Here is a 12,194-nt window from a genome sequence, read left to right as displayed (position 1 = left end):
GCTATCGTATTAATTTGTAAAGTTTGACGAACTTTACAAAATCAACTAAAGAAATTTACAAATACGCATTATTGGTTACAAAATATCGCCAACAACAGTTTACAAAAATCGCAGAGGACCAGAGCTAAAGTCGCTGTATTTTTACCACTATCAATACATATGTTTATATTTTGTACCAAAATAGATTATTCTAAGCGTGCTGATTCATATTTCACCAACAGAAAATATAAAGTATTGTTAAAAAAATTAAAAGTATTTAGATTTTTATATATTGGCGACAATGGATTTCATGTGATGTGACTGGTCGAATATACCAATACATCTATTACTTAAATGACCAAAGTTAGTGCCAAATTAAGTCAAATAACTAAATAACAGATTTGGTCCACGTAAAGATATGCAATTGATAAAATAATTACAATGTCTAACCACAAAATCAGGTTCATTTTTTGTGTTGATCCATCAGTATTTATTAATGTTGCATCTATAACCTCACAAACATAGTGATCCCAGCAACAACATAAAAATTCTGTGCTACAGTAAATAAAATTTTGGTGATCAAAAACTGCCTCGAATTTAACTCTATTAACAACATCAACTACTCTGTGGGCACTTTTGCACACTGATATCTTAGAAATTCCTTTCTTATCTGCTAATGCACGGAACTGACAGCTAGTATGCAACCAATGTAAAACAATATAGTTCTCGCTTTGAGGTTAGGGCACCACTTTTCCCTTTTGGATGTTGGATTGATGTCCTATATCTTGTAGGAGAGATTCCAGTGAAACGGGAATCGAAATGACTTCATAATACTGTATAAGTAGTGTCGTTATTGCATTATTGAATTATTTCTTTTTGGTGCAGGGAACTTCTTTCTTAAGTGCAAGTATTTATTAAATACAGTCTTCCTATATAAATACTTACTCGGTATTCTGAAGTATAGCGCGGGACTCATTCGAAACTTTTCATTAAATTCATATAATGATACGAACATGTTATTAATTCTTGGCCGGAAAATTTTATGTATACGTCTTTGTTTGATTAGGCCTAAATTCAATATCTTCGTCTGAGTCATTAGAACTACTTAATAACATCAAAACTACTTTAACTTAATTCTTAATATTATCCAGTTACTCAAAAATTAATTTAATAAATATATCTTTATTGTGGTGTGTGGATAAGCTTCAGGGCTTCTACCACATTGTCTTGGTGTTGGTGGCTGACGTTTCGACCGCTGTGTTGTGGTCATCTTCCAATAACTGCTCTGAAGATGACCACAACACAGTGGTCGAAACGTCAGCCACCAACACCAAGACAACGCGGAAGAAGCCCTGAAGCTTATCCACACACCATGTACACCAGCCGTGGAAGCCTACGCGAACACACATCTTTATTGTATTTATTCATAATTTGTTGCAATATCAAACTTTACACATCTCAGAGGTATTGTAGAAAATGTACTACCTTTACAAGTAAAATTTACACATTTGTAAAATTAACCTTCATTGTGAAACAGAATACTTGTGAAGTGAGCAAAATTTAATTTGTAAAGATTTGATTTCCTTTGTAAAGTTCAACATTACAAACAAAGATTGTAAACATTGTGAAATAGGCCCCTGGTGTAATCTATAGCTCAAACTGCAGATAAAACAGCAAAGTACACAGGCATAGGAACTGTCAGCAATAAAAGACAAAAGATGATTGTTGTCTCCATTGCATACACTGGAGAAACATCAGCATAGGGTAGAGAGAAAGAAATGAAATGTCAACAAGACAATTTTTATATAGCAGTAATATGTCAGTTATACCCTCCTGTCCATGTGTTCTGTAACAGACTAAAGCAAAAATCAGTGTTGTGCATACATGGTTGATGGTATGTCAGACTCCACAAAAACGAATTTCCTGGCTGTGTTCTGAAGTACAAAACAAAATCTGAAAAATGTATCTAAAATGAAATAAAAAAAGATTAAGCATTCTTCTAAATCGTTCATATTTTGCTCAAATATATTCAAACTACAATTTGTTGTGGTAATTTCTATTTATAGCATTAATTCGCAATAATGAAACTGGCCTCAAAGGGTTGCAATTGTGATGAAATTCTGTGAAGAAGGAGCAAAAATCACCCTTCTTATTTTTATCGCAATTGCAATATTTTCATGCTTCTAATAGAACATAGTGAATAGACCTTCAATTAATATTCTAAGACAGTATGAATATAGCTCAGTGGTAGAGCGTTGGTACGTTAAACCAAAGGTCCCGGGTTCGATACCCGGCTCCGGAACAATTTTTCCCTCGAAATTATTCAAATCAACTTTACAGGGAGTTATACCTGAAATCTTGATTTGCGCAATATGAATATACATACATCTGGAAGAAAATTTTAATTGCACACTTCAATGAAACAATTTCAGTAGTAAATCTTTTGTTGTTACCTCCATGCTTCTCCCTCTCCCCTTCTCAGGTTTGGGCCAATTTTTCACCTTTTCATACATAGTTAACATAATTAAATATTTTTGATTTTGAATATAGGATATTGAAAGATGTTAACATAGTAATCTTTATAAATACAGTACCAGCAATGTTGTAAAGTATTGTCCTTACATAATTCTCATCATGTAATTACTTAGGGTAATCAGACCAGATACTTTTTTCTATCTGAAAATCTCTCCAATTACGCTCTTTTATTTTATACAACTTTTCACACATTTTCTGATTGAATGTCTTGTAATTTTTAAATTCTGAATACATTGCACAAAATGTAGTTAAAAGTTCATCATAATTTAATTTAAGTTTACTTAGTTGCTTAGCTATGAACCTTTCAGCTAATTTTAACATTACGTGTTGCACTAAGATCAACTTCCGCTTCCATGTGCTTATTCATTGGTCAGACAGCATCAGTCTTACGTACGGGTTATTTTCAAATGATTGAAGCAGTTTCAAAGAATCACTGTAGGTATCTTATTTAATGTTATCATAAAACTGTAGAAAAACTCAACAGTGTTTTTTTTTTTTTTTGACATGTTACAGGTGCTTGATGTGTGCCCCTTTAGTGACCCTGCACACATCAACTATGTAATAAATTTAGTCCCACAATCAATGTAGCTTGTTTGTCAATTTCAGCAAAAGGGTTAATGATGCAAACTCAGAATTTTGACAGATCAGCCAGTAATGGTGGCACTAACAATGAATCCTTCACATACCCCAACACAAAAAGTCACAAGGGACTAAGCCGGAAGAGTGTAGAGGCCATGATAGCAGTTCTTGATCATTCCCTATACGCCCAATACATCTGTTTCACAGTCTGGTGTCACCTATGTGAATGCGAAACTGGCTCATAGTCAATTGTTTCTTGACGCATAGGAGGAGGACAACCCTTTGATTTCCCTTTACCAAAGCATATAGTTGTTGTTTAGTCAACAGTCCAAAGACAAGTCTGAACCTCACAGGTGATACCAACAAGGCAACAGCTATAAGACAACTATACCAGGAAATAATGAGATAGGATGTCCAGTTCCTTTCTTCCTCCGTTGCATACATTGCTGACTAGCTATATATTACACTAATCAGACTTCAGGTGTATAAACAATTAATTTTCTTCCTCTGACACATATCATCAAGTGAGATGTAGATGTACTGCCTGATAATAGATGTACAAATCAGCCAGAACCTCAATCAAAGGTAAGCATATAATATACTCTTTCCCCCCCCCTCCCTCCCCCTGAAGAAATTTCTGGTCGCCCTAAATTACATGTGAAATGTTAGCGTAAAATTTGGACAACATATACGAGTATACATACAGTATTCCAGAACATTTCAAATATTTAATATTTTAGGATGGCTAAAATGGGGGACACAATTTGACACCATATGGAAAGATGTCATGGTCCATTGAAGTGGTGTGTTTGTAAATAGTGAGGTTATGGGACAGCATGGGTTATGGTACCAGCAGAAATAATTAAGAGCTTAAAAATTGGAATTTCGAATATACTTGGTGATGCTATTTGGGATACAGAAAAAAAGTGTGGCTACAGAAGAATGATCTGAAATAGATGATAACTCTGCAGAAAATAGTAATGATAAATGGTGTACTGATATGAGATAACCTACTATTTATAGTTTAATAAATTAGCAAAATAGAAGTATTGTTTTTCCTGATATGAGTTTTTATAATGTATGGCTTAATTTTTTCCTCGTTCACATCAAATAATGCTGGTTTATGATACGAAATTATAATAAAATGTGCTTGAAAGATTTGAATTAATACAATAGCCTTTAAGTCATATTTCATTTTCATCCTTTTGACGATCTTATAAACTAATTTATTTAGCGCAAGCAAGATCTGGAAGATTCATTGCAAGCACACCAATATTTTGCTGACGCCAATGAAGCTGAATCATGGATGAAGGAAAAAGAACCAATTGTGTGCAATACAGATTATGGAAAGGACGAGGATTCTGGTGAAGCTCTTTTGAAGAAACATGAAGCTCTTGTATCTGATCTGGAGGCTTTTGGTAACACCATTTGTGCTCTCCGGGAGCAAGCACAATCATGCAGAGTGAGTATATTGAAACCATTGATTTAATAGACCACTTTATGAGGAGCTAATTTTAATATTTAATTAATGAGACTTCATATTAATATTTAATTTGTGATCCTTCATATAATTTTGTTTTAATTTTCAGCAACAAGAAACCCCTGTTATTGACGTCTCAGGTAAAGAGTGTGTAATGGCCCTGTATGACTATACAGAGAAATCACCGCGTGAAGTATCCATGAAGAAGGGAGATGTTCTTACTCTCCTAAACTCCAATAACAAGGTATCTTGTTTATCTTTTCATTTAGTCATTTATTTATTTATTTATTCATTCATTCATTCATTCATTCATTTAAAGAACAAGTTTGAAGCAAGAAACGAAATGAGGTAACTCTCTTTTCGTGCAGATATATACAGTATTAAAAAATAATTGGGTATTTACATATGTTCTCTCAAAGTACATGTGATAAATTTAAACCAGTATGTGAGCTTGGTAAATGGCCACTTTTCACTTCAGGTAGTAGCATCATCATGCTGAATGATACAAAAGAATTTTGAAATTAAATATAGGTAGGCAGAGCATACTTTTATTAAAACTTGCAAGGGAGAGGATATCATTTGCTAAGAATGAGCTATTATTTAAAATTTGCAGGCACTGGTGCTTACTGTCTCAAAGTTAGTTTATTGTAATGAATAACATTCTGAACACCAATTTTCAGTTGGCAAAATTATGATGCCATATAAACATTAGACTCTGAGAGATACTGTTAATTTATTTTTAGAAATGCAGACATTATTTAAAAAGTGATGTTGGATTCATACAATATGGACTATTTTGCCATTTTAGGCAAATGTAGCTATTACTGCTTTAGAAAGTATTCATCAAATTTTAAAATTCTAATGTATATTTGATACAGTGCATAAAAGGATATGTTCGCTATGATTTGCTGCAGGACTGGTGGAAGGTCGAAGTAAACGACCGTCAAGGTTTTGTGCCAGCAGCATATGTGAAAAAGATTGAAGCAGGCTTGTCAGCATCACAACAGAATTTAGCTGACAAGAATTCCATAGCAGCTCGACAGAATCAGATCCAGGCCCAGTATGATCAGCTCTTGGCCCTCGCCAGGGAGAGACAGAACAAACTGAATGAGACTGTCAAAGCATACGTCCTGGTTCGTGAAGCAGCTGAACTTGCTACATGGATTAAAGATAAGGTAAATCTTAGCAGTTCAGGTACAAGTCATGTAATATTTATTTGTAAATGCAAAAGTAGAATTGTAATAGAAAATGTGTACATGTATTATTGTTCTCATGTCCTATTTAGATTAATTAAATGCCACATAAAATAATAATCTATACTATGTTGTGGAAGTCTGTCATCTTTGATGGCTAAGTACTTTCTGTGTTTAGCTTTAGTTTTAAGATGTCTATGTTCAAACCCAATTATGAATTTTAAGGTTTAGGATTCCCGATACAAAAGATTGCAGGTAAAGTTTGTAGTTTATATCCTGTTCATGTTGAAATTCAGTGCGCATTATTTTCGTCTGTCCTGTTGTGAGGGGTAATGAGTTACTAACATTGTATTAGGCTGTATTTGAATCTATTCCCAACATATGAGCCAGCCAACTAATTTTGTGTAATGTTAATTTACTGATTCTTATGCCGTAAATTTATTTTCAGGAGAACTATGCAGAAGTGCAGGTTGCTGATGTAGGTGAAGATTTGGAACAAGTGGAGGTTATGCAGAAAAAGTTCGATGATTTCCAGGCTGATCTTAAAGCAAATGAAGTTCGTCTGGCTGAGATGAATGAAATAGCCATGCAGTTAATGAGCTTAGGACAAACTGAAGCTGCCCTTAAGATTCAGACACAAATAGAGGTAAACATTGTTTTATACTCATGAAGCTGAAGCTCAGATTATTTATTTATTTTTTTTTTTTTTATGTCTGTCTTATACAGGAAGAATACAAGTTGGAGAATTGCTAGGCCAAATTGCATGAAAGAGATTTCCAAAATAAATAAAGTGTTGGGAAATGGATACATTATATTGTCAACATAATAATGTGCAAATTGTAGGTATGCATTTAAAATGGTTAATATTTACAAATTGCTTGAATGCCAAGTATAATCTGCTCAAATCTCTTTGTTCTTTGATGGGTCGAGTCCTACGTAACAGCAAGTGCTCTTTGACATGACGTCTTAATGACTCAGAGAATGTTCTTGCGACCATTCCCATTTTATGAAAGATTCTTCAATGTAATTATAAACAATCTCCCATCTAAAAAGTGCTACTTTTGTTTTTCTCTCCAAATTTTGAACATAAGGCATTCTCCGTACATAAATATTTCTTATTTAATAGCAGTTTGTTGTGTAATATTGTTGTTTGTAATATTTTCCTAGTTTCTCTCAATCCAGTGTGTTTTTTGGGTAATGGAGAACAAAAATAGTAATACTGGGAAACAGAAATTGCCATATTTACACGTACAGTACATAACACAGCATTATGAACACATCCCACTGTTCCCTACAAAATTTAAGGACGAAATATCCACATAATCAGTGCATTTAATTTTTAATAATTACCTGAAATAATGTAACATCATACTGTCAGAATCGCTAACTTGTAATAAAGGGTGGAGTTTTATCACCTTCCACACCATCATTATACCAAGTTATGCATTTTCTGTTGGCTAGTGATTACGTACTCTCTAGAAATTAGTTCTCAATTCCGTAAGAGATGTTGATTGTTACTGGCAATTTAGACAGAAGTGACATATGTTAAAATCATAAACCGAGATTCTTGATACATTCAGAAGCAACAAATCCATTCTCATAAAATTAATACTACTGTTTAAAATAGGTAGGTTTCCATTATCCTGTATTGTTGCATTGCGTCACAACTAAAGCCTATGCTATAGTGAGGATCATGTAAGTGTAGTTCCTAAAAGTCTAATTTCGCCATCTCTTCAGTGTTACCAACTAATACCAGTTATCACCAAAGAAGGAAAAATCACAGTACTGAAATAATAATAATAATAATAATAATAATAATAATAATAAATAGCAACAATAACAATAACAATGTCTTACCTATTTACCACATCTCATCTTTATGTTGCGAGATGTTTTCTAAATGATTCAGTAAATTATAAAATAATATATTTTCCTCCTGGACTTCTCGAATATTATGTTAGTAATTAGGATTAGTATGATCTAATATTAAAATTTATTTTGTCTAGGAACATGAAATTCATTGCTTTAACTAAACAATTTAAAATTCACGAGACCTAACCTATAGCAGTTTCAGAATAAGAAGGCATATGGCCTAAGTCAATTGAATGCTAGCGGCAGTACAACGTTGTCACACGGTGCATGGTGCACGAGACATGGATGACAGAGACAACAGATAAGGACAGAAAATATCGGTTGCAGCGAGCGAGTGGGTCGAGATATGTTTCTTCATTGTGTGTAATGTTTAAATATAATTATTCTTACTGAAGTAATTTTCATCCCAATTTTTATTACTTCACTTCACAGATCAGTAGATCTTGGAGTCACTAACTTGCGAAATAAAGTGACAGATCTGTAGAAATTTACTTTGCTAATGTCTGGTAAAGAATGTCTTAATTCTGCCTCAGACTTCCTTGTTCAGCAAAGTTGAATTTATTATTGTTTATTTCTCCAGAGGAAAGAAGAGGCACAGTTTGTTTGCAGAGACAGCCTACGAATCTAGCAATAATAAAACGTAAACATATCTGTAGAAACGTAATTTAGTATTAATATTGAAGTTGAAAAGTATTTTATTTTTCCTCTGTTAAATGAAGCCTATATAATTTAATTTAATTTAATTCTATTCTCTAGCTTATACCCGAGATCATATATATAACAGATAAGCCCTTTATATAGGTTTGATGATTAGCAATTCTTGCAATTCAGGGCCGACTTGATGTAGTTCAATAATAGTCAACAGATGACACAATGACCAACACCATCACGAAATACACGAACTCGGAACCGATCTGGTCGGTCTATATCGATTATTTCGTTTGTATGTATTGTCGACAACTGATGACCATGGATGAATATATTATTGGCCTATATGACCTTGACAAGTTCGGAACAAGGCAGCTAATTATAGTTGTCAGGTGGGCAAAGCGAAGAGATAAGATAAAGTACACCTTTCTATTGAATAGAATTCAGTCTCTGCCAGTGACTAAGCCAATGTAACTAGAATACGTAGACCCTGCTGTCATATTGCTATCGGTCAGGAATATTGTGATTCGTTATCTCTTCTGTTTTTACATATATTTGTCGTGAATATTATTTATTTTATCAACTGAGTGTATAACATAATTTATCCGTTAATTGATATTTTACCGATGATAAATCTAAAGAACAATGGGAAATAAGGGACTAAACACTGAAAAATAGGTGGAATCAAAACAACTCCAATAGATTCTATGGGATTCCTCACTAATATTAACAGCATCAAAATGATAATAGAAAGAAAAAGCACTGATTCAATATGAAAACTTATCAGATTACCAGGAAACAATTGGCATTCATACAGTCCTCTCCGTAGATTAAAAACTCAAAAAAGTTTCATATCCATAGTTCAAGAATTAAAACAGAAAATCAACGTCCCGAATAAAAGAAAACTTACAAATTAAATCAAACCCTTTAACACTATTAAATATAGAGTATAATCTAAATTTAACAGAAGAAATACTGAAATCAGAAGTAAACACTGAAATAATGAAACAATTGTCTTTAGAGACAATTAATATTAGGTACCCTCCACAAAATTGGCTTCATTTATACACCGATGGATCCTTGACCTCCAGGGAACAAGGTGCAGGTGCAAGTGTTACGTGCTGTCTCTTCTCACTTTATAGATCTCTTGGATATGGAACAACAAGTTTTGATGGAGAAATCACTGCAATAAGTGAAAGTCTCAGGAATCTTCTATGCCACATCAATAAATTTAGGAATGCAGTTATATTGTCAGACTCCAAAGCAGCTATTCTATCAATAGTCTCTAGACACACACCTTCATCTCAAATAGCAGAAATAAATAAAATGCTCTCTCAACTAATAACACTCAATAAAAGAATTGTATTCCAATGGATACCATCCCATTGTGGAATCCTGGGAAAAGAGAATGCGGATGCTTTAGCAAAGAAGGGCAGCACTGCTACTTACAGACCTGTTACTAAATCTACATATTCCTTTGTGAAAAGATTTATTAAATCTACATACTTAGACTTCAACAAACAAAATTTGATAACACAATCTCAAGGGAAAAAATGGAACTCTCTGCATCATAATCCACAGTTGATTCCCGATTTACCATGAAAATCGTCTGTAGCTGCATTTAGATTGGCAACAGGCCATGACTGTTTGGCCAAGCATCTGCATAGAATTGGAATATATCAGTCTCCTAACTGTCCATTGTGCAACTCAAATCAAGAAATGGATTCAGAACATCTCAAAATCTGTGTGTCAGTGGCTAACCATGACAATATCTTTGAAAAATATTGGAGTGCAAGAGGTCAAATGACTTTATTGTCAAATGCCTGGCATTAGAAAACAACAACAACACTGAAAAATAAATAAAATAAAAAGAGAATTTGACGTTCATAATTATATGTTGTTGGAGTTTTGTTATACTTGCACCACAAAAACGTATGAAAATTAATGTTAATATTACCTATTTAGTTATGATAGTAGTATATTGGAAAATTTGTGCATATAGCCTGCTTACAATATATAAGTAATCCTATCCTAACCCAAGCAGTGGTAGACTTGTTTATTTCATACTTACATGTTGTATAATTATACAGAAACAAGAATAATCTAGTTTGCAGCCTGTGATATTGTCTCGTTTACAGTATTATATAATATACATATTACGGTAATTACTAGGTACTTTAACAATATATAGTTAATAATATTATAAAATATACTAATCCATTACCAAAAAATATCCCTTCCCTCTTACCGGTATATCCATTATTACTATTTTTATAGGCTACACCACAATATGCTGTAATTGCTATCATTTAATATGATGTTAACATTAAATAGTCTATGGTTGAGTTAAGCAATCAGCATTGGAAGGAAGCTTTATGTCTATAATTATTAGGCCTGCATTATTTTACAGTTTTTTCTTGACTGTAAGACAGCCAAAATGACAGAACTTATTAACATTAAATTTGAACTATGACGATAAAATTACATTGTATTGTGTATATACAGTATTACTCCAAAATGTGCAATACTACTATGTTTAGGGCAGGGGCACCCAAACTTAATTCGTAAGGCCAGGAACTCTACAAGGATGATCGATCGTGGACCACAGGTTATAAAGATAATTCTTGGAAATAAAAATAAATTTACATGTGCACGGTATGCAGTTATATATTAGCACTGTAATTGGGTATACGTAGGATTGCCAGATTTTAAAAATTTCAGAGAGAGACATCTTACTGCACTTTATGATAATGTATTAATTATAATTAATACAGTGTAGCCTATGTATGTATAGGTTAATTAAACAATTACTTTTTCAACACTTGAATGGATATTTATATTTGTTATAATTTATAATACTGTGTCATCTAATGTGATAATTTAATATAAAAATATATTTTTCTTAAGTAACATTTATATATAAAATATCTAAATACAAACTTCAAGTGGGAGGAAAGTAATCCCTTAAATTTGCATATCCCTCAAGTCTGAACAAGGTGCATGGTGTATTTGTTTCATGTCATGCACTAATTTCAGTTTCGCTTAGGAATGGGTAATATCTTAAAAAAAAAAAAGATACATTCTGTGTCCTGTGGCGGCAGGCATGATTGGGACACGGGAAAATTTCCTGAAAATCGAGAATGTCTGCCATATCGGAACATCTGGCAACCTTAGGTATATTCCTGGTGGCAGTGCTATATAATGTACAATAACATTACAATAATTACAGCATTAAAATGAATGTAAAATTAAGGTTACTTTAATGCAATAAATCTAGGAGTACGTGTAAATAAAGACTGAACTATAAATAAGACCTACTATAAGGATCATACCTGTGGAGTAACGGTTAGTGTGTCTAGCCATGAAACCAGGTGGCCCGGGTTTGATTCCTGGTCGGGGCAAGTTACCTGGTTGAGATTTTTTCTAGGGTTTTCCCTCAACCCGATATGCATAAATGCTGGCTAACTTTCGGTGTTGGACCCCGGACTCATTTCACTGGCATTATCACCTTCATCTCATTCACACAGTAAATAACCTAAGCTGTTGATAAAGCGTCGTAAAATAACCTACTAAAAAAATTATAAGGATCATTCCATGCCAAACCAGTCAAAAAATTAAAAAATTCAACCTGATCACCGTGAATTTTAATTAAACTTTCAGGAATCATTCTTCACAACGATCTAAATTAAATTTAGAAAAAATTGCATCTTCTTAGGTTTTGATGTGAATTCATTTTTATAATCTGCAAAACACCTTTTTTTCGTTTACAGTAACACTTTCAATCTTGAATATTTCTGATTCTGTAAGCTCTATAGTGTTTTTTACACCCCTTTTAAAAGGAATATCACAAGCTTCAATTTGATATGCACTTCTACTATCAAACCTCTCATTCCTTCTCTGTTGATTTT

At 33.2% G+C, this 12,194-nt stretch overlaps 1 protein-coding gene across 7 annotated transcripts in view; it reads left to right on the top strand.

Moving 5' to 3' along the window:
• alpha-Spec (alpha spectrin) overlaps positions 1-12,194 on the top strand; it is a 333,133-nt gene that overhangs the window by 144,195 nt on the left and 176,744 nt on the right. For all 7 annotated transcript variants that reach the window (XM_069839770.1, XM_069839771.1, XM_069839768.1 and 4 more), the window contains exons 17-20: positions 4,328-4,555; positions 4,683-4,817; positions 5,488-5,748; positions 6,215-6,412. In XM_069839770.1, the coding sequence (XP_069695871.1) occupies positions 4,328-4,555; positions 4,683-4,817; positions 5,488-5,748; positions 6,215-6,412 (822 nt within the window). The remainder of the gene's footprint in view (positions 1-4,327; positions 4,556-4,682; positions 4,818-5,487; positions 5,749-6,214; positions 6,413-12,194) is intronic.

The sequence above is a fragment of the Periplaneta americana genome, chromosome 11 (genome assembly GCF_040183065.1).
Source record: "Periplaneta americana isolate PAMFEO1 chromosome 11, P.americana_PAMFEO1_priV1, whole genome shotgun sequence".
NCBI classification, from domain to species: Eukaryota; Metazoa; Arthropoda; class Insecta; order Blattodea; family Blattidae; genus Periplaneta; species Periplaneta americana.
This window is presented reverse-complemented; position numbering and strand designations above follow the sequence as displayed.